Genomic DNA, 23655 nt, shown 5'->3' on the forward strand with positions numbered 1-23655 from the left:
TTTTTGCTATTTCTTTTTTTTTTTTTCTGGTCACAAGACTAAACTTTTTTTTTTTAAATCAAGTTTAGTAGCTTAAGGGATTTGAGTATAGATCCTTTTGCCTGTGGCACAAATTTAAATCTGTCCCAGTTTGGTAATAAACTAAGTTGTTTATCTGGTTTGTTAGTAGTCTAACTTGTTCTTAATGACTAATAATTATATCATAGTTGGTAGTCTTCAAATGGATGAGTACTCATGGGCAATGATTGAAATACATGAGAAGCTGGAGTCTTGTTACATTCTAAGTTATCAGCTGTTTGAAAATGGAGGCTTTCTGCTTTGGTGTATCAGTGTTTTCATAATCCTAGTCCATTTTCTTCCCTTAAGCAACTGCTGTATTTTTACTAAACTCTGTATGCGTATTGAAGTGTACCTGTATGGTAATAAGTGGCAAATTCTACACATTTAATTTCCTGATGTGCAGAGTAAAGCAGGAGTGCTTTGTATAGGAGGAGGGGAGTTGGGGAGGTAGATACAGGATAGGGTAGGGGAGCAATATGATTGCCCAGATATAGGGAGCCTCAGGATCTCTCTCTCTTTTCAGTTTGACCCCCTTTTTTCATTCTCATCTGCCCATCTCTGTTGAGTATGAGTGGGAGTTCTAAGCCCTTTCTCAGCATACACATCTGTACTGTGTGGTTGCTACCACAAGGACTAACAGTGACTCTCTTTCCAACATAATTCCCACTTAGATATTATCAGAACTTTCTAACTAGGATGTAGATGGAGAGACAGTGATTTGATACCTACAGGCTCCACGTTCTTAGAATGAAGAAGGATGCATATTAGGCAGTATTCGTGTGTAAGTTGGTGACAGAGAGAGGCAACACCTTTCTTCTCCTTAGCCCAAGGGAAGAAATGGAGGACTGAATGACCTGAAACTGTGAAACAATGAACAGGCCTCATCTGTGCTGAACTGAGAAAAGTTTTCCAGCCTTCCCAGTGAGTTCTGGTCTTCTTCACTCAGACCTCAGCATATTGGCTACCATCAAATCATTCCCAAAGAGGCAAAGTTTGCCTTTAGCACTGTCTCACCGTCTTTCCCTTTTCCTCTCACCGTCTTTCCCTTTTCCTCGGCTGTCAGCGTTTTCCTGTTGCCCATTGGTTTTGTTTTCTTTTTTTTTTTTTTGAGACGGAGTCTCAGGCTGGAGTGCAGTGGCGCGATCTCGGCTTACTGCAACCTCTGCCTCCTGGGTTCAGGCGATTCTCCTGCCTTAGCCTCCCGAGTAGCTGAGACTACAGGCGTGCACCACCATGCCCAGCTAATTTTTGTATTTTTAGTGGAGAGGGGGTTTCACCATGTTGGCCAGGATGGTCTTGATCTCTGGACCTCGTGATCCTCCCACCTTGGCCTCCCAAAGTGCTGGGATTGCAGGCGTGAACCACCGCTCCTGGCCGGTTTTGTTTCTTAAACAGCTTTATTAAAATATAATTTACATACCATGAGTTTCAATTTAGTGGTATTTAGTATATTAACATGGTGTACAGCAGCCATCACCGTACTCTAATTTTAAAACATTTTATCACCACAAAAAGAAACCTCATACCTACTAGCAGTCACTCTTCAATACTCCTTCACTCATGCCCAGATCCTCGACAACCACTAAACTAACTTTATAGGAAGATTTGCCTATCCTGAACATTTTATATAAAATGAATTGTAATCTATTGTGATTGATTTCTTTTGCTCAAAATAATGTTTTTATATTGTAGCATGTATATTCATTTTTATTGCCAAATAATATTCCACCATGTGGATATACATGTGTACATCTTACTGATTTTTTGGTTGATGAATATTTGGGTTGTTTTCACTTTTTGGCTACTGTATTATGAAAAATGCTGCTATGAAAATTTGTGTACAAAATTTTGGAGGTTTTTTTTCCATTCTCCAGAGTATATATATACCTGAGAGTAGAATTACTGTACCATATGGTAACTTTATGAGGAACTGCCAAACTATTTTCCAAAATGGTCCCATTATTTATGTTTTCAACAGTAGTGTATGAGAACTTAGATTGTCCACATCCTTGTCAATACTTCTTGACTGACTTTGATTATAGCCATCCTGCTGGATATGAAGGGGTTTGATTTGCATTTCCCTGATGACTAATGATATCAGGTATATGTATTTATTATTCATTTGTATGTCTTCACTTGATCTTAGCCAAAAAGCAGAGAAGCAATGCATTTGTATATCTTCTTTGGAGAAATGTCTACTCAGATCCCTTGCCCATTTAAAAATTGGGTTATCATTATGAGTTGCGAAAGTTCTTCATATGGTATAGTTCTTCATATACAAGGTATCCAAACTATACAAAGGTATATGATTAGGAAATAGGTATTTGATTTGGAAATATACTCTTCTATGAGCTGTCTTTTTACTTTCTTGAACATCACTTCTGCTTTTGGTGTCATATCTAAGAAACCATTGCCTAATCCAAGGTGACAAAGATTTACCCCTAAGTTCTCCTCTAAGAGTTTTATAGTTTTAGCTCTTACTTTTGGGTTCTGTGGTCAGTTTTTTAGTTAATTTTTGTGTATGTTAATGAGCTGGGTGTTCAACATCATTCTTTTACATGTGGCTTTCCAGTTATCCCACCACTGTTTGTTGAAAAGACTATTATTTCTCCATTGAATTGTCTCAACACCTTTGTTGAAAATCAGTTGACCATAGACACAGGTTATTTATGAACTCTTAATTCTGTTCCACTGATTCGTATGTCTATCATTTTGCCAGTACCACACTGTCTTGATTACTGTTGCTTTGTAGAAAGTTTTGAAGTCAAGAAGTGTATGTTGCCAAGTATGGTGGTACATGCCCATAGGCACAGCTACTCAAGAGACTGAGACAGGAGAATTGTCTGAGGGCAGGAGTTTGAGGCTGCAGTGTGCTATGATTGCACCTGTGACTAAGACATTGCATTTCAGTCTGGGTACCACTGAGACCCCATCTCTAAAAAATAAAAATAAAAAAAGTGTGAGTCTACTAAATTTTTTTTTTCAAGATTGCTTTGGTAATTCTGAGTCCCTTGCATTTGCATATACATTTTAGGATCAGCTTTTCCATTTCTGCAAAAAAAAAAAAAAAAAAAAAAAAAAAAAGGGATTTTGATAGGAATTGTGTTGAATCTCTTGATTAATTTATAGTATATTACTGTTGTAACAATCTGAAGTCTTTGAATCCATGAACACAAGGTGTCTATTTAGATCTTTAATTTCTTCAACAATATTTTTAGTGTTTTGTAGTTTTCATTGTACAAGTCATACACTGCTTCTGATAAATTTATTCTTAAGTATTTTCTACATTCTGATGCTACTGTAAATGGCATGGTTTTCTTAATTTCATTTTCAGATTGTTTGTGTGGAAATACAATTGATTTTGTGTATTGATCTTATATCTTACAACCATACTAAACTTGAGTTTTTATAACTTTCAATTCTTTGTATTAAGTAATGGGACTTAATGAATAATATGTACTTTGCTTTTTAGTATGTTAAATGGGTGTTATTTTTAAAATGCACTTAAACATTCTTTTATTACAAGTTTCTTTTCTGAGACAGAGTTTTGCTCTTGTTGCCCAGATTGGAGTGCAGTGGCGCCATCTTGGCTCACTGCAACCTCTGCCTCCCGGGTTCAAGTGATTCTCCTGTCTCAGCCTCCCAAGTAGTCGGGATGACAGACGTGTGCCACCATGCCTGGCTAATTTTGTATTTTTTGTAGAGATGGAGTGTCACCATGTTGGTCAAGCTGGTCTTGAACTCCTGACCTCAGGTGGTCTGCCCACCTCCGTCTCCCAAAGTGCTGGGATTATAGGTGTGAGCCACTGTGCCTGGCCACAGGTTTCTTAAATCCCCTTTTTAAGGTGGTAGTGATTTTTCTCTGAATGATAGAATCTTGTAAATGAATTTAATAATTCTAAGGTGTTTTATATGTATTTGGATGGCTGCCAAATTACACATTAATAACAAGTAAATTTGTATTTCTCTGTTCTGGCTACCTTGCGCAAACAATATTTTTGTATACGTAACTTTTACTTTATAATTTTTAAGGTGTTGATATATTTAAGGAGTGCAAATTGGGATACGCGGATCGCAGCAGGACAAGCTGTTGAAGCTATAGTGAAAAATGTACCTGAGTGGAATCCAGTGCCGAGAACCAGACAAGGTGCTTTTAAGTGGAGAAAGTAGTTTTAAGTAAAAACCTAACTGTAGAATTAATTATAATATGCATTTTGTATTTTAATAATTTCAATTTTAAAGTCTTAATTTCCACGCTTTTAGGTACAGCTTTGTCAGGAAATGATACTGAATAAGGTGATTTTTCACCACATTAAAAAAAAAAAACTACTGGATATAGAAAATGTTTTTGTATACATTTTAAATTACAAATTCTATAGTATGCTTGATTTACAAGGGTTATTACTTCCCTTCAAGTAATTGACATTCTAAAAAAAGTTAAATCAGTACAGTGTAAATATTTGAAAGTCTTTTTTTCTTGTTGCTGGGAGAATAGTATAGGGTAGTTATTTTCTACATTTAAGCACAATTATATGTGGATATTTGGAATGTGAAGTCTTGTTTTTTATGTGCCCTTTTTTGGATTTTTTGTAGTGGGAAAAAATGTGTTCTGATTGCCTGTAATGACATTTAAAAACAAGTTACATGCTTTTGAAAAGCTGGAAAGCTGCACATTTTAATTAAATCAAAATTTAATGGTACAACCAGATTCGTTTTCAACTGACTTTTATTTTATTTTATTATTTTGTTTTATTCTATTTATTTTATTTTATTTTATTTTTTCGAGACAGAGTCTCACTGTGTCACCCAGGCTGGAGTGCAGTGGTGCAGTCTTGGCTCACTGCAGCTTCCGCCTCCTGGGTTCAAGCGATTCTTGTGCCTCAACCTCCCAAGTAGCTGGGATTACAGGTGTGCACCACCATGCTCAGCTAATTTTGTATTTTTAGTACAGATTGGGTTTTGCTTTGTTGGCCAGGCTGGGGGGGCGGGGTTTGAATTCCTGGCCTCAAGCATGATTTAGCCTCAAGCTGAGGCCCACGTCAGCCTCCCAAAGTGCTGGGATTAGAGGCATGAGCCACTGTGCCCGGCCTCAACTCCCTTTAATAACATCACTTTTATCATAAGTCTTAGCTTGCCTAAGACTGTTGCTTTATATTTGCTGATACCTGTTATTTTGAGTTATTTTGTTAATTTGTCTTCTCTCATTAAATGAAATGTGTGACTAGAGAAGTTATAACTTGTTTTAGAAAAGAGCCTTTTCCTTTTCAGCTTGTTATCCCCACTTAGTTTGGTATGTAAAGATGGTACAACTTAGTTCCGTTTTTAAAAGACTTAATTTTTTTAAAAAACTAGCATTAAGCTAGCATTAAATTTTTAACTAGCTTTAAAATTTTTACTAAATGAATTTGCTTATCATCACTAGAAAACTTAAAATACTAATAGAAATTCCTTTTAAGTTAAGCAGTTATACTTTAGTTTACAGATGAATTTCATGCAGATGCCAGCTAAACAAACTATTAAGTCAGTAAGTAATTATATTTTAACATGTATAACTTACAGCTTTTTGAGGAAGGAATACAGAACATTTTATAGATGTTTTTAGACCTCACATGGATATGTGATTTTAGCAAGTTACCAGGAGATTCTTATTTGCCCAGAGTATGGGAACTGAGTCCTGTTGAGTGCATAGTTGCTTTGTGGCTCAGCCTGTTCCTCAGGTATGGGGAGGGATGATTCTTATTAGCCTTATTCATGAATACATTCTGTGAATATTTTTGTCTTCTAACTGAGCACTATAATAAACTCATGCTATTACCTTAGTATTTTTAAACTCTAACAGTAAGTAGAGACAGCATGATATTTAACATATACATTTTAACATGGGAATGCAATTTCTTTATATAAATAACATTTTGCTTTTGTGGTTGGACACAGTTACACATATACTCACTAACATCTGATGGTCTGTGGAAAAGGAACCACCAACTTATTCACAGATAACTAAGAACTGATCATAAACCCACAGTAGTTTTTCTACTTACTCCACTTTTACTTTTCTCAAAATATTACTATCCGGGTACAGTGGCTTACGCCTGTAAATTCCAGCACTTTGGGAAGTTGAGGCAGGAGGGGATTGCCTGAGCCCCAGAGTTTGAGACCAGCCTGGGGCAAGATGGTGAGACCCTTGTCTCTACAAAAATAAATAAAAAACACTTAGCTAGGCATGGTTGTGTGCACCTGTAGTCCTAGCTACTCTGGAGGCTGAGGCAGAAGAAGTCCTTGATCCCAGGAGTTTGAGGATACAGTGAGCTGTGATTATGCCACTACATTCCAGCCTGGGCAACAGAGCAAGACCTCACTTCTTAAAAAAAAAGTTTGTGTGTGTGTGTGTGTATGTGTGTGTGTGTGTGTAACCCATGCAACCCAAGTAATGATATGCTATTTTCTTTCATTCCACACTTTGGCTATATGGTCAAATTAATATTTTTAAACCTCATGTAGAACCTACTTCCGAAAGTTCTATGGAAGATTCACCTACTACAGAGCGATTGAATTTTGACAGATTTGATATATGTAGATTGTTACAACATGGTGCATCACTCCTGGGATCTGCTGGTGCCGAATTTGAAGTCCAAGATGAAAAATCAGGTCTGTAGTGGTTCTGAGAAGAAAGTCTAAAATTTTTTTTTTCAGACTAATTTGTCACTTTGGTATGCTGTTCATTAGTCACACGTAAACTAACATGTCATGAAATGTAAATTAACTGAAGTTAGCAGGTGGTGGGGGATGCTATGAATGGGAGGTAACCCAGCAGTATTTGGTTTAAAGCTACAATATGAGTATTTTTTCTCCTTTAAGTGAATATGTGCATCATTAGTTGATACATATTAATATTTCAGCAACAATTTTATTATGTAGTATGGAAATTATAAAGTGTTCCGCAAGAGCCCCAGTTTAATATATTATAAAATCAGGATTAGTATAGATTGTGGTAATGTTTTCACAATTCTGGAAATTTGAGAGATTGATTGTTTTGTTTTTATCACATATTTCTGATATTATTGGGTTTACTCATGCTGGTGTCCAACGCAAAAACTAAGAGTGAAAAATAAGACTTGGATAGGTATTCACGCCTGTAATCCCAGCACTTTGAGAGGCCGAGGTGGGTGGATCACCTGAGGTCAGGAGTTCGAGAGCAGCCTAACCAACATGGCGAAACCCTGTCTCTACTAAAAATACAAAAATTAGCCGGGCATGGTGGCGAGTGCCTGTAATGCCAGCTACCCGTGAGGCTGAGGCAGGAGAATTGCTTGAACTTGGGAGGCGGAGGTTGCAGTGAGCCGAGATCACACCACTGCACTCCAGCCTGGGCAACAGAGGTAGACTCCGTCTCAAAATAAGAAGAAAAAAATACCGGGATAGGTATTGTCCTAATATTTTTAAACTTACAGAATCTATCTGAATATAAAATTACTGTTTTGGCCATTCAAGATAATGGCCTGGAGTGGGGAAAAAACCTTGATGTTTTAAATGGATTTTTGTAAGTAAATAATTTGCATTTTTGAGTAAAAAACAAAAGAGAATAACACTCTGCTAATTAATCGTCATTTAGAGGCTTATTAATATATTCACTTTTTTATCATAAAAAATGTCAAATACTCATTTCATCTTGTTTAGTATGGTTTCTATTAAAAGATCTAGTTATTTTTGCAGAGAATTAAGAGGATAATTTGCTTAAGTTTTGGAAAAGCATAGTTTTTCTAATAATGGAGGTAAAACTCTTCAAAATCTTTTCATTTATATCACTAAATAGTAAGTTTACTAACTTTACTAGTGTATTCATGGACATTATCAGAGATCAAAATTATATATATTTTGGTTTTGCCATATTCTGATTTCATAGATCTATGAAGAAGTCTAGGTAATTGTATTTCAAAGAAAAGCCTGGCTCAGTGTGGTGGGTCACACCTGTAATCCCAGCACTTTGGGAGGACGAGACGGGCAGTTCACCTGAGATCGGGAGGTCGAGACCAGCCTAGCCAACATGGTGAAACCCTGTCTGTACTAAAAATATGAAAATTAGCTGGGTGTGGAGGCGGGTGCCTGTAATCCCAGCTACTCTGGAGGCTGAGACAGGAGAATGGCTTGAACCCGGGAGGCGGAGGTTGCAGTGAGCTGCGATCATGGCCATTGCACTCCAGCCTGGGTGACGAGAGTGAAACTCTGTCTCCAAATAAAAAAAAAAGAAAAGTCCTATAGGTGATTCTGATATGTAACCAGGATTGGGAACTGCAGTTTCTTGGGAACTCAGTTTTTTAGTGCTAGTAAGTCACAGCTTGCTGAACAGTGCTTGTTTAAAACCCTGTAGTTAGGTTTTCTTTAAATGTTGATCTGTGTTTGTCCCCTCATATATATTAATGACACCATATATGATTAGTATACATACTGGTCTGGGTTTCCTTTGCAGCTGGTTGTGTAGATTATTTCCCCCAATAGGGCTTCGCCTTTAATGAGAGGACCAATTTTAGGCTCTGTGTAAGTGTATTGGGGTTGTGATCAAGCAGTCTTTTGGATGCCTAGTGTTTTTCCCTCCTGGGTAGACCAATCTTTAAAAAAATTTTCAAGCAGCTTTATTGAGATATAATTTATACATTATACAATTCATCATTTAAAGTATACAATTCAGTGGTTTTTAGTATACTCACAGGTATGTGTAACTATCACCACAATTTTAGAACATTTTCGTCACTTTAAGAAGAAACCCCATATCCTTAGCTATCACCCTTTTATCCTCTTACTTCCTTCCCTCCTCTTCCCAGCAACCATGAGTCTACTTTTGGTCTCTTTAGATTTGCTTATTCTCAACATTTTATATTTGGTCACATACCACATAACAGCATTTAAGTCAGCAACAGACTAGGACTGCATATACAGTTGTGGTCCCATAAAATTATATTACTGTATTTTTACTGTAGCTTTTCTATGTTTAGATATATGAATACTTACCATTGCGTTACAGTTGCCTACAGTATTTAGTAACATGCTATACAGGTTTGTAGCCTAGGAGCAACAGGCTATACCATACAGTGTAGCTGTGTTGTAGGCTTTATGATCTAGGTTTGTGTAAGCACACTGTGATGTTGACAACAACCACAAAATCACTGAATGACACATTTCTCAGAATGTACTCATCATTAAATGGCATGTGGCTGGTAAATTGAATCATACAATATGTGGTCTTCTGTGGTGGTTTTTTTTACCTAAGAGAATATTTTCAAGGTTCATCTGTATGACAGTGTATATCAGTACTTTTTTTTCTTTTCTAAATTTTATTACTGTTAAGGGATGTATCAGGTTTTTAAAATTGTGGTAAAATATATATAACAAAAAATTTACCATCCTTAGCCATTTTTAAAACTTAAGTTTAGTAGTGTTAAGTACAGTCACATTGTTGTGCAGCCAGTCTCCAGAAGTCTTCATCATGCAAAACTGAAACTACCTATTAAACGTCAAATCCCCATTTCCCCCTTTCCCCAGCCCCTGGCAACCACCATTCTTTCTGTCTCCATGAATTTGACTACTCTAGATGCCTCATGTAAGTGAATCCTACAGTGTTTGTCTTCTTGTGATGGGCTTATTTCACTTAAGTTGATGTCCTCAAGGTTCATCTGTGTTGTAGTATAGGACAGAATTTCCTTTCTTTTTAAGGCTGAATAATAGTCCATTGTATGTATATAAATTTTGTTTATCCATTCATCCATCAGTGGACACAGGCTTATTCCACATTTTGACTGTCGTGAATAATGCTACTGTGAACATGGATGTACAGATATCTGTTTGAGTTACTGCTTTCAGTTCTTTGGGGTATATACCCAGAAGTAAATGGCTGGATCAGATGGTCATTCTATTTTTAATTTTTTGAGGAGCTGCCAATTCAGTTTTCCCTAACAGCTGCATCATTTTACATTTCTACCAACAGTACACAAGGGTTCCAGTTTCTCTGCATCCTTGTCAACTCTTGTTATTTTCTGTTTTTTGATAGTTGCCATCCTAATGGATATGATGTGGTAGTATTTCATTTTATGGCCAAATAATATTCCATTGTATGAATACCACAATTTGTAAAAGCCTTTCATTAGTTGATGGACATTTGGGTTGTTTCTACCTTTTATCTGTTTTGAAAAATACTGCTGGGAGGCAAAGGCGGGTGATCACCTGAGGTCAGGAGTTTGAGACCAGCCTGACCAACATGGAGAAACCCCATTTCTACTAAAAATACAAAAATTAGCCAGGCATGGTGACGCATGCCTGTAATCCCAGCTACTTGGGAGGCTGAGGCAGGAGAATCGCTTGAACCTGGGAGGCAGAGATTGCGGTGACCCGAGATCGCGCCATTGCACTTCAGCCTGGGCAACAAGAGCGAAACTCTGTCTAAAAAAAAAAAAAAGAAAGAAAGAAAAATACTGCTGTAAAAATTCATGTACAAGTTTTTGTTTGGACGTATGTTTTAATTTCCCTCGGGTAGATACCTAGGAGTGGAATTACTGGCTCATATGGTAACTGTATTTTACCATTTGAGAAACTGCCAGAGTTTTCCAAAGTGGCTCTGCTATTTTACATTCAATTTCTCAACATCTTTTCCTAACACTTATTATCTGATGTTTTGATTATAGCTGTACTAATGGTGTGAAGTGATATCTCATTGTGATTTTGATTTGCATTTCCCTGATGTCCAATAATGTTGAACTTCATTTCATGTATTGACCATTTGTATACCTTCTTTAGAGAAATGTCAATTCATATAACTTGCACGTTTTTCATTGTGTTATTTGCCCTTTTATTATAAGTTGTAAGAGTATATGTTCTCAATACAAGCTTCTTACCAGATATGTGATTTACGCATTTCCTTTTTTTCTTTTTCTTTTCTTTTCTTTTCTTTTTTTTTTTTTTTTGAGACAGAGTCTCACTCCATTACCCAGGCTGTAGTGCAGTGGTGTGATCTCTGCTCACTGCAACCTCCACCTCCTGAGTTCAAATAATTCTCCTGCCTTGGCTCCTTCATGCAGTAGCTGGGATTACTGGTGCCTGCCCCACACCCAGCTAATTTTTTAATTTTTAGTAGAGATAGGGTTTCACTGTCGTGGCCAGGCTGGTCTTGAACTCCTGACCTCAGGTGAACCACCGGCCTTGGCTTCCCAAAGTGCTGGGATTACAGGCATGAGCCACCACCCCCAGCCTGATTTACACATATTTTCTACTGCTCTATAGGTTATCTTTTCATTTCCTCTGTGGTAAGAAGCATAAAAGTTTTAAATTTTTATGAAGTCCAATTTTTTTGTATTGTTTTGTTTGTTTCTCAAGTTTTTGGTATTATATGTAAGAAACTTGCCAAATTCAAGCTCATTTACCTCTGTTTTCTTCTGAGAGTTTTATAGCTTTAGTTTTTAGTTATTTTATTGATTTTGAGTTTTTTTTGTATATGTTTTGAGGTTAAGGGTCCAACTTCATTCTTTTGCATGTGGCTATCCTGTTGTCTCAACACTATTTGTAGAATATACTGTTCTCTTTCTCATTGAATTGCTCTGGAACCCTTGTCAAAAATCAATTGACCATCGGACACATAGGTTTATTTCAGGACTCTTAATTCTATTCCATTGATGTCTATTCTTACGCGAGTACCACGTTGTCTAAGTTATTGTTGCATTGTAGTAAGTTCTGAAATCAAGATGCATGAGCCTCCAACTTTGTTCCTGTTTTTCAAGATTGTTTTGGTTATTCTGAGTCTCTTGCATTTCCATATGAATTTTAGGACCAGTCTGTCAATGTTTGCAAAAAAAAAAAGCCAGCTGGGATTTTTATAGCAATTTTGTTGAATCTCTGTATACATTTGGGAAATATTAGTGTTTTAACAATATTTACTCTTATGATGCATGAACATTTTCATTTAGTTTTTAATTTTTTTCATTTTATACTTGACAGAATACAAGTTGCTATCGTAAATAGAATTGTTTTCTTAATTTCATATTTGGGCTTTTGTTTCTTTATATCTTTTTTCTCTTTGTTCTTTAGATTGGGTACTTTGTATTGCTTTATCTTTTTTTATTATTATACTTTAAGTTCTAGGGTACATGTGCACAACGTGCAGGTTTGTCACATATGTATACATGTGCCGTGTTGGTTTGCTGCACGCATTAACTCATCATTTACATTAAGTATTTCTCCTAATGCTATCCCTCCCCCATCCCCCCACCCCACGACAGGCCCCGGTGTGTGACGTTCCTCCCCCTGTGTCCAAGTGTTCTCATTGTTCAGTTCCCACCTATGAGTGAGAACAGTATTGCTTTATCTTTAAGTTCACTTGCATTTTGTCCTATTATCTTCCATTAAGCTGTTAAGTCTATCCAGTGGTTTAAAATTTTTTTTTCAGATACTATGTTTTTCAGTTTTAGAACTATTTATTTATTTATTTATTTGTTTAGAGACAGGATCTCACTCTGTTGCCCAGGCTGGAGTTCAGTGATATGATCGTAGCTCAGTGCACCCTTGAACTCCTGGGCTCAAGCAATCCTCCCATCTTGCTAGGACCACAGGCACGTGCCACCACGCCTGGCTAATTTTTTATTTTTTTTTCTGTAGAGATGGGGGTCTTGCTATGTTACCCAGGCTGGTCCCAAATTCCTGGCCTCAAGCGATTCTCCCACCTTGGCCTCCCAAAGTGCTGGGATTACAGGTGTGAGCCACTATGCCTGCCCCAGAACTTCTTTTTTATTAAAAAAAAAAAAGTTATATTGGCATATTTTGCACATTATTTAATTCACCTTTTTAAAGTGTACAATTCTATATATTTTTAAAATTTTTTGTCCAGATGGGATTTTGCCATGTTGCCCAGGCTGGTCTTGAACTCCTGGGCTGAAGCGATCCTCCTGCCTCGGCCTCCCAGACTGTTGGGATTACAGATGTGAGCCACTGTACCCAGCCTGGTTCTTTTTTATAGTTTCTGATTCTCTACCAAGGTATCCTATCTTTCATTCATTGTGACAGTATCTTCTTTTACATTGAGCGTTGTTATATTAGTTGCTTACGAATCTTGCATTCTGGTTGGGTGCAGTAACTCAGGCCTGTAATCCTAGCACTTTGGGAGGCCGAAGTGGGAAGATGTCTTGAGCCCAGGAGTTTGAGACCAGCCTGGGCAGTCTAGAGAGACCCCACCTCCACAAAAAATAAAAAATTAACTGGGTGTGGTGGTGCATGCCTGTGGTCCCAGCTACTCAGGACGCTGAGGTGGGAGAATTGCTTGAGTCTAGGTGGACAAGGCTCCAGTGAGCTGTCACCATGCTACTGCACTCCAGCGTGAGTAGCAGAGCAAGAGCCTGTCTCAAAAAACAAACAGAAACCCTAAATAAAACCTTTTAATTCTAACATCTGAGACATCTCAGAGTTGGTATCCATTAATTATCTTTCTTTTAAAAATGGGTTACATTTTCTTTTCTTTGCTTTTAATTTTGTCAGTTATTCTGCACATTATGAACGTTATGCGGTGTAGACTAGATTCTGTTACATTCTTCCAAAGATTGTTTTGCTTGTTTTTGCTTGCTTGTTTTAGCAGACATTTACTTTGGTGGAACTCAGAATTTCAAACTCATTCTTCTTTGCTCTGGACAATAGCTCAAATCTCAATTTTAGGTTTTTAGATTTTAGCTTTTTAGATTTTAGCTTTAGCTGCATTGTTTGGAGTCTGCTCTGGGGATGCATAGTTCATAGGTCAACCAGAGATTTGGGCTGAGTTTACAGAGAATTTTGGCCCTCTTCTCTCTGGCTCTCTTTCTTTTGGGGTTTTCCCTTTCTAACTTCCTGGGATTGTAATGGCCCCTAACTCTCTTCTCATTCTTCAAGCCAAGCCAGAAAGACTGTGGGTTTTGGCCAGGTGCAGTGGCTCACGCTTGTAATCCCAGAGCTTTGGTAGGCCAAGGCAGGAGGACTGCTTGAGGCCAGGAGTTCAAAACCAGCCTGGGCAAACATAATAAACCCCATCTCTAAAATTAAAAATTAAAAAAAAATTAGCCAGGAATGGTGACACATGCATATGGTCCTAGCTACTCAGAAGGCTGAGGCAGGAGGACTCCTTAAGTCCAGGAGTTTGAGGCTGCAGTGAGCTATGATTGTACCTACTGCACTCCAGCGTGGGTATCAGAGTGAGAGACCTTGTCCTTTGTTGGGGGGTGGGGGAAGAAGACTAGGTTTTTAATTCAAATTTTAGCTGCCACGCATTTCATGTACTGGCTCTATCTTCAGGCTAAAAGCTACAAAAAGGGGAAACTTTTTTTTTTTTTGTAGCTTTTCGCTTTTGTAGCTTTTAGCTTTTAGTGCTATTCCCATCTTTTTAAGTACTGACAATTCCCCTAAGTAAATGCCTTTTTTTTTTTTCCTGGTGCCTTTAGGTAGTTTGTTTTTTCTGTTTTGGTCAGTTTGTTAGGTGCAGAGGGTTAGTCCGATAGGAACTAACTCAGCCATTATTAGAAGCAGATCGTTATTGTTTTTAAAATATCAAATTTTTTTCAGTAAGGTATAACTGTCTTTTACAGCTTAGCTGTTTTAAGGGCAAATTTTTATTTTTAAATGCCCTTTGGTATGTTCTGTTTTGTCTGTTTTGCACCGAAGGATTGAGGGTTTTACTTGAGACATTTAAAAACCTGTCTACTTTTATTCTCTTTATTATTTGGGATATTAGGGCTGTATCAGCTCAGAATACATAACGGCTACACTTGGAGTAAGCATTTGTTTGTTGAGCCCTTTTACTGTTGAGCAAAATCTAGATGTTTTTTTAGCCCAGTGAGAGCTTTCGTAGGAGGTACAGGTGTAGCTATAAAATAAAATTGATTTGTTTCCATAGAGATGTTTTTTTTTTTTTTTTTTTTGAGACAGGGTCTCACTCTGTTTCCCAGGCTGGACTGCAGTGTTTTGATCACAGCTCACTGCAGCCTTGACCTGGGCTGAAGCAAGCCTCTCACCTTCAGCCCCTGGAGTAGCTGGGACTACAGGTGTGTACCATCATGCCCTGCTAATTATTTTTTATAGAGATGGGGTCTCCCTACGTTGTCCAGACTGGTCTCAAACTCCGGGGCTCAAGTGATCCTCCCACCTCGGCCACCCAAAGTGCTGGGATTACAGGTGTGAGCCACTGCACCTGGCCCAGGAATGAATCTTATTATTTTATATATATTTACTAATTAACAGTTGGGGAATGCGGGAATCTCAGTGAAAACTCCCAGAATGTTTTGTTAACTAGAACACTATTTTCCAATGTGATTAGGTAACAGAGTTTATGAGATGATCATGAATGAATATGGTTGGTTTTATTGGCAGAAGGGATGCTTTGTGTATTTTTTTATTTTGATAGAGTTTGATGTGCACGTATTAGAAAACTTCTTAACTGATTTGGAGAAAACGTATTTCTTTTCTGTTGAAAGGTGAAGTGGATCCTAAAGAGAGGATAGCACGCCAACGAAAATTATTACAGAAGAAACTTGGCCTTAATATGGGAGAAGCAATTGGAATGAGTACTGAAGAACTTTTCAATGATGAGGATTTGGATTATACCCCAACTTCAGCATCCTTTGTTAACAAACAACCTGTAGGTAAAACGTTTGGTTATTTGATTGCAAGTAATAATACAAAGGGTTTGCTTCATTTTGTTTATGTAATTATAGTTTAAGAAAATGTTATACTTAGCTCTGTTCATTGCTGCTTAGTGCCACCATAATTTAGCATCTTTTTTTAACTGGATTTCTGATGACAGATTCTATAGAGTTAGAAGCTCAACCTACCTCCCAGACACTGGACTGTTAAGTTGTAGTAGACCTTTTAGGCACTACTGGTATTGAAAGATTCTAATTGCTGCAATTGCTCTTTTTTTGGTATGTTCTTTGATGTAGGGAAAAGTAATTTTTTGGGAGAGTGAGAGATAATAAGGGCTGTTACAGTCAGATATGATAGTAGAAGTGTTTAGTGTTATGATTTATTCTTTTTTTTATAAGTGAGAAATAAGACAACCGAAAAAGGGTATATAATATGAATTAAAAGGAAGTTTTTTGCCAACAGGACACAGACATTTCCATGCCCCATAGACAACCATTTTCAAGTTACTTGTGCATCATTTCTGAAACTTCTGTGTACCAAGTGCATGTGTTTGTGTGTGTGTATATATGTATATGTGTGCGTGTGTGTTTGTGTGTGTGTGTGTGTATATATATATTCCTTTTAAGCCATGTTTACCTTTTCTCACTTCATACAGCTTAATGTGTCAGTATATTCAGATTGACCGCATTCTTTTTGGACAGCTTCATGCTGTTTTGTTTTGTGGCTGTACCGTAATTTCACTCTTTTCTTCCTCTTCCTCTATTCCAGTTCCCAGTGGATACATTTGTGCTTCTTAACTTTTTTTATGCCACAGACTCTTTTGAAGCTCTAGTAAAAGCTGTGGCTCTCTTCGGAAAAATGCACATATGAGATACTACATCTCAAGCGGTTCAGTACTCTTTTACCTGACCCCCAGTATTCTTTTAGGGGTCCATGGGCCGCATTAAAAATTCCTGCTTTGCAATTATGAATCTCCTGTCTTGTCATTCTCCTGGTCTTTTCCTTTGCTTCAGTGGAGAATGGTTCTATTTGCCTTTATACGAATGGCACTTTAAACCATTAGAATTTGTAAAGTGTATTTTTTAGGGTTGGGGGTGTGAGTGATGATGAGTAACTTCTGCAGACAAGGGGGTAGAAAGGCAGATACTAGGAGAGAAAAGAGAGAGTATGAAGAGGCCAGAATACAGCAACACCCTGAAAGGAACAGAAGGAAATGGGGTAGAAAGGAAAGTGTAAGATGTAACTAGAAGATAAAGAGGATAATAGAATAAAATAAATGAGAATAAAAATGCAATAATATGATCACAGTATGGGTAATTGAACATGGTGTAAGAAAATGAATGGGCAGGTGTATTAGAAAGTGGGCTATACAGATCAGATTAATTGGGTGCGGGATAGGCAACACTAATTTGGGGTTTGCAAAATCCAGGTTTATATATCATGGACCTTTGGGGGAAGTTGCTTGAGGTTCATCGTTGCCATAGGTCATTACAGCTGCATTGCTTATATATGTGCCCATGGTTCTTGATCAAGACTGCAGCAGAACATCCACACCAGTGACCTTAACTGTTTGTGGAAGTATGAATTTCAGTTGAATCTTATGGTTAGGCACAGAAGGGATTTTTAGGCTTGAGCTTAAAAATCTAACACACAGACTTTATAGTGTCTTCTGTGAATGGAAAAGAGCAAAAAGAGTAGACAGTAAGTAGTTAAGAGGAAAGGGGCATATGAGCTAAGTTGGACTGTAGCATGCTGGACCAATCACTTAAGGCTATAATTTATTTATTTATTTTTTTCAGCAGATGGTGATGATCAGTTTCTTCTATTGACATTTATTCTCATAACTTTTTGGTGATATTATTTTTATTTTGAAGTCTTACCTCTTCAAGGCCTTCTCTGTGGGTTAGGATCTTACATTTGTGCCTCATAATGTAGCATAAAAAAAGTTAAGAAGCATATGTGTATCTGTTGGGAGTTGGAATAATAGAGAAAAGGGAGGAAAAGACTGAAATTATGGTACAGTCATACAACAAAAGAGTGTGAGCCTGTCAAAAAAGAATGTGATCCATGTATATATACTGAAATTTATAGACTTGGTCTTCTTCTGAGGCTGAGACTATAGGTACTTATTTTAATTTCAAAAGTTCCAACTCAGCATTCTTTTATTCTTTTAGACTCTTCAGGCAGCTGAATTGATTGACTCAGAGTTTCGAGCAGGAATGAGCAATAGACAAAAGAACAAAGCTAAAAGAATGGCCAAGTTATTTGCAAAACAGAGATCCAGGGATGCAGTGGAAACTAATGAGAAGAGGTAGTAATCTTTTTTTGCTTATTCACTTAAAACAAGAGGGCTCTGTGGCTTTAATCTGTGTCTGCTTGATTTATAGAAACATTCTGCTGACATATTTAGCTGGGGAGTACTGTTTGGATTCTCTTACTCAATTGTCAGAGAGTATTCATTGTTACTAGGAACTGAGACCACTTCCCCAGAAAAATCCACATGTACAGTAGTAGTAGGCTTTTTTCCTACTAATTATCAGTTTTGAATGAGGGCTGAGGATCTCCAAAGGGGAGAGCATTCCAGGCAGAAGAAACAAGTTTAAATGCCTTAAACATGGAATAATCAAGAAACAAATAGAAGGGCAGTATGGCCTTCTGTACTGGGATGAGTGCACAGGAGAGTGATAGAGAATGAAATCAGAGAGGTGTCTAAGGACCACAAGTTAAGAATACTCCCTTGGTAAAGTGGGAGGTATTGTCACGATATTACCTCACCTGTGCCTTAAGCTGGGGCTATGCTAAATAGCCAATGATAATCTAGGCTAGTTTATGTAGTCCTGTTGAAGAAAAGAACTCCGTGGGTAAAGTCACTGTCCTCTGTTTCTTCATAAGTTACTAAAAGTGATCATCTATGCATGGCTTGGAGCAGCATTTCTCAAAGGGTGGTTCAAAACTATTTCCTTCAGGTGCTCTTCGAGGACCTTGTAAAAAAAAATGCTGGTTTTTTTTTTATGATGCAGTCTCTGTCGCCCAGGCTGGAGTGCAGTGGCTCGATCGTAGCTCACTACAGCCTCAAACTCCCAGGCTCAAGCAATCCTCCTGCCTCAGCCTCCCAAGTAGCTGGGACTACAGGTGTGAACCACCATGTGTGGCTAATTTTTAAATTTTTTGTAGACATAACGTCTTCCTATGTTGCCTAGGCTGGTCTCTAACTCCTTGGCTCAAGTGGTCCTCCTTCCTCGGCCTCCCAAAGTGTCGGGATTATAGGTTTGAGCCATCACACCTGGCCAAAAATGTGTATTCTTGGGTCCCACTCAGATCTGTTAAATAAGAATCTTTAGTGGTGCTCAGGAAATGTTTGCATAAATGCTGAATTAATAAAAAGCCTCGGAAAATAGGATTTGCAAATGACAGAGCTTTTTGTTATATGTATTCACATAAAGCTAAAAAGTGTTTAGTGTTTAAAAGCTAGGCACAAAGGGGGATAAATAATAAACATATACTTGGTAGAAATTTATACTTGAGGTTAAATCTTTAACTGCAAACTTTTTATTCAGCTTGTTAATGACAAGATTTTTTAAAAGTTAACAGCTCATTAAGATCATATAGTAACCTAATAAGTTTTTCTACTGGTTTTTATTCATACAAGCACTTTTAGCCAAAGATTTGAATGTTGGAAATATTCGACTTTATTTTTCAGAGTTCATGAGTCATTCATTTCACAAACATTTATTAAATACCTTCTATTTGCCAGGTATTGTTCTAGGCCCTGAGGACATGTGTGAATAAAATAGAGAAGAATTCCTGCCTTCGGAGGTTATAGTCTGGAGGGAAAGAAAGATGGGAAATAAATAAGTAAAATACAGTGTGTGTGTATATATGTGTGTATATATATAAAATACAGATAAGTGTTAAGGAAAAGAAGATAAAACAGGGAAGGAACATGTGAAATATTTTTGGGGTATAGAGTTTGAAATTTTAGATAGGAAGGTCTAGGAGGGCTTCCTAGAGGTGACTTTTGAGTAACAATCTGAAAGAAATGAGAGTGCTAGTCCTGTGAATATCTAGGAAAAGTTTCAATAGTTTTAAATAGTTTAAGAAAATGTTATGCTTTCCAAATAGAGGGAATTACAAGGACAAATGCCTGCAAGGGGAAACATGCCTAACAAGTTCAGGGACTTAAGGTGACCTACTAATGTGGCTAGATGTGGAGATAATTAAGGGAAGAGTAATAGGAAATGAGAGGGAGGCTCAGATTTCTTTTATCACCTTATAGAAAAAATGGTTGGCCAAATAAATTTCACTATTAAGATGGAGAGAGGGGAGAAGTATTTATAGAAAATAATGCTGTATATGCTTTAAAATGTGCTAAGTTTTTCTTTTCTAAATGCTGAATAAAAGTAGTTTGACTTGTCCTCTCCTTTCCAATATTAGGCTAGCCTCAAAATTTTTGGTCTTTAAGTCATAATAGAACATTTCCTCAAATTTTCTATATCCTTTTTTCATTGGTCAATTGTTTCTCTCTCCATATTTTTCAAGAACTGGTAAGATTATACTGTATTGCTCAGTATATTAGTTTTCTCTAGTATATAAAAGCCTAAAAACGTTAGTGTTATGCTGGACCAGATGCAGGTTATATGCAGGTTATAAAAAAGATGATGAGCTGATTGTAGAGAGGAGGGAAAAATGGCCTATTAAATTCAAGATCCAATTTGAAAAAAAGAATTCACCAACCTATAGTGTAGTTAGAATATATTTTGCTCAAAAAATTTTAAGCAGTTAGTCATTTGATACATGGGATTTTAAGTAAATCATATAAGCAGAATATGGTGTAAAACATTTGTTTAAATGATGGATTATCTTAAATTTGTTGTGATTCACATTATCTTTTATTCATTTCATTCATTGTGGTTCACATTACGCTTTATTCATTTTCTAAATGGTGACTTTTATTTTTTAGCAATGATAGCACTGATGGGGAGCCAGAAGAAAAGAGACGGAAAATAGCAAATGTTGTTATTAATCAGTCTGCAAATGATTCCAAAGTCTTGATTGATAATATTCCAGACAGCTCTTCCTTAATTGAAGAGGTACTCTTGAAAGACTCTAAAGTATCCATTAAAATTGCTTATAATCTTTGGGCCAGCAGCGGTGGCTCACTCCTGTAATCCCAGCACTTTGGGAAGTCGAGGCGGGCGTTATCACGAGGTCAGGAGCTTGAGACCAGCCTGGCCAACATGGTGAAACCCTGTCTCTACTAAAGATATAAAAAATTAGCCAGACATGGTGGCACGTGCCTGTAATCCCAGCTACTTGGGAGGCTGAGGCAGGAGAATCGCTTGAACCCGGGAGGCAGAGGTTGCAGTGACTTGAGATTGCACCATTGCACTCTAGCCTGGCCTACAGGGCGAGTCTCTGTCTCAAAAAAAAAAAAAAATTGCTTATAAATCTTTTTCAAACTAATATATCATTGAAAGTATTGAATAATCTGTCTATTGAGAGAAATTTTATTAGTAAAAATATATCTTAATTAGTTAAAAAAATTAAAATTTTAAAAGCCTGATTGCTACTACTAGACCTACAAATAACATTTATTAAGTTACTTAAATTGTTAGCATAAAATAGACCTTTTGAACTAGTAGTAATTCTGTTTTTCTTATTCAGACAAATGAATGGCCTTTGGAAAGCTTTTGTGAAGAACTTTGCAATGACCTTTTTAATCCCTCCTGGGAGGTAAGATTTCTTCATTACAGTTTTTCTCAGCTCTATTTTCTGTGGTAATGAAGGGAACAATGTCAAGAGCAATATACTTTGTCAGAGTCCCTATTCTTCTCTGTTTGTCTCAGGACTCAGGGCACGTCATATCATTGACCTAAATAGAAAACTATAAATTGATTTTCACCTTTCATATCCTTCAGTCATATTCTTTAGTGAATTGTTTATTTCTTTTCGTTCTTTCAGTTATAATCCAAAGGCTTGCATATCTCTCCCAGGCAGTAAAAAAAATACTTCCTTTCCTTTGGAAGTGGACAATTTTGATTGATCAAGAGCAGTAGTTTCCAAGCCAGCTTTTTAGCCTCAGAAATCTTTAGAGAACATCTTGAACAGTTCCCAATGTGTAGAAGAGAAGAGTGAAGTTCCTCTGCTTGAAGTTGAGGATTGGTAGTTTCAAACCATTGTTTCTCCCTTCTGTTGGCCTCTGTGTAATTTAAAAAACATTTATTTAGAATACCTTTTAGTTGCCTTTCCTTGGTGTAATTCTATTTAAAGTTACTCAAGTCATAACTCATGGGGTCTTAAGAAGTGGGTACAGTGTCAATAGCTTGTTCTTTTCCTTTCCAGATGACACTGCAGAAAGTAGCCTCACCTTCTCAAAGAAAGGTGATTTATCCCCAGGGGTATAGTGATGCATTAATCATAAGACATTTTATTTGTATTGTCTTCTTTTGGCACTCACTTATCATTGGTAGCTTTGGAGCTTAGGTTTTTCGCTTTTTGGTTTTTTTGAGATGGAGTCTCACTCTGTCTCCCAGGCTGAAGTGCAGTGGCACGATCTTGACTCTCTGCAACCTCCGCCACCCAGGTTCAGGCGATTCTTCTGGCTTAGCCTCCTGAGTAGCTGGGACTACAGGTGCGTGCCACCACACCCGGCTACTTTTTAAAATATTTTTATTAGAGATGGGGCTTCATCATTTTGGCCAGGCTGGTCTTGCTTGAACTCCTGAGCTCAAGTGATCTGCTCACCTAGGCCTTCCAAAGTGCTGGGATTACAAGTGTGAGCCACCGCGCCCAGCCTGGAGCTTAGTTTTGATGCACATATTTTGAAAATACATGTGTTGGGATTATAAAGAACACCTTGGGCTGGGCGTGGTGGCTCATGCCTGTAATCCTAGCACTTTGGGAGGCTGAGGCGGACAGATCGCTTCAGGTCAGGAGTTTGAGACCAGCCTGGCCAACATGGAGAAACCCTGTCTCTACTAAAAATAGAAAAACTAGCCGGGCGTGGTGGCGGGCGCCTGAAATCCCAGCTACTTGGGGGGCTTAAGGCAGGAGAATCGCTTGAACCCGGGAGGCGGAGGTTGCGGTGAGCCAAGATTGCACCACTGCCCTCAAGCCTGGGCAACAGAGTGAGACTCCATCTCAAAAAACAAACAAACAAACAAACAAAAACACTATACGATACTTTCTTTCCTCTCTCTTGCTGTGGATAGTGCTGAATGAAGGTAGAGGATAAGGGAGTGAAAGCAGTGTGGATTTATATCTCAAAAGGATTTTAGAATAGCTGTTTTCTTGCTTGATTTTTAAAAAATTCCATATAACCAAAAGCAGTCTGAAATGTATATGTGTAATTCTTCTTAGATAGTTGAAGAAAAATACATTCTTGTAAAGTTCCACTTAGTTTATTCTAATTTCTTAAAAATCCAGTATCCCTATTTCGTATAGAAGAAAAATCAAACTTTGTTTCTTAAACATTTAACATCTGACATTTGCTTCTTCGTTCTTTTCAGGTTCGACATGGTGCAGGCACTGGACTTAGGGAAATTCTTAAAGCTCATGGGAAAAGTGGTGGTAAAATGGGTGACAGCACTTTAGAAGAGGTAAGTGTATTAATGCAACAATTATCACCAAGTATTAATAGTTGGCATCTTTTTCCAATGTAGGGAAGTAACGAGTATGTGCCGTGAAGTAGGAATGAGAGGTAAATAAGAGGAAGAGATATGAAAAGGTAAATATCATACAATGGATTGAAAAGTAGAGTAAGATGAATAAGAGGCTAGTTGAGAGGTCAGTGAGCAACATAATTGGTATTGCCTGGAGACACTGGTAATAGTATAAATAATAGATATATGACCGGTGTGCTTGATATGAGAACAACCTTAAGTAGTTTCTTAATTTCTCTTGGAGTGCGAGTAACATAATACAATCCATGAATTTTAAGAATTGTGATATAGTATATCT

At 37.4% G+C, this 23655-nt stretch overlaps 1 protein-coding gene across 6 annotated transcripts in view; it reads left to right on the plus strand.

The window, feature by feature from the left end:
* Nucleotides 1-23655, plus strand: part of BTAF1 (B-TFIID TATA-box binding protein associated factor 1) — a 108082-nt gene that overhangs the window by 13845 nt on the left and 70582 nt on the right. For 3 of the 6 annotated variants that reach the window (XM_003825359.4, XM_034931087.3, XM_055093132.2), the window contains exons 3-9: nt 4093-4207; nt 6562-6708; nt 15528-15691; nt 17871-18007; nt 20657-20786; nt 21361-21429; nt 23205-23294. In XM_003825359.4, coding sequence (XP_003825407.1) covers nt 4093-4207; nt 6562-6708; nt 15528-15691; nt 17871-18007; nt 20657-20786; nt 21361-21429; nt 23205-23294 — 852 coding nt within the window. Of the gene's footprint in view, nt 1-4092; nt 4208-6561; nt 6709-9597; nt 9656-13943; nt 15099-15527; nt 15692-17870; nt 18008-20656; nt 20787-21360; nt 21430-23202; nt 23423-23655 lie in introns of those variants that run through there. The other 3 variants (XM_034931088.3, XM_034931089.3, XM_034931092.3) reach the window with 3 other exon arrangements.

The sequence above is a fragment of the Pan paniscus genome, chromosome 8 (assembly GCF_029289425.2).
Source record: "Pan paniscus chromosome 8, NHGRI_mPanPan1-v2.0_pri, whole genome shotgun sequence".
In the NCBI taxonomy this organism is placed as follows: domain Eukaryota; kingdom Metazoa; phylum Chordata; class Mammalia; order Primates; family Hominidae; genus Pan; species Pan paniscus.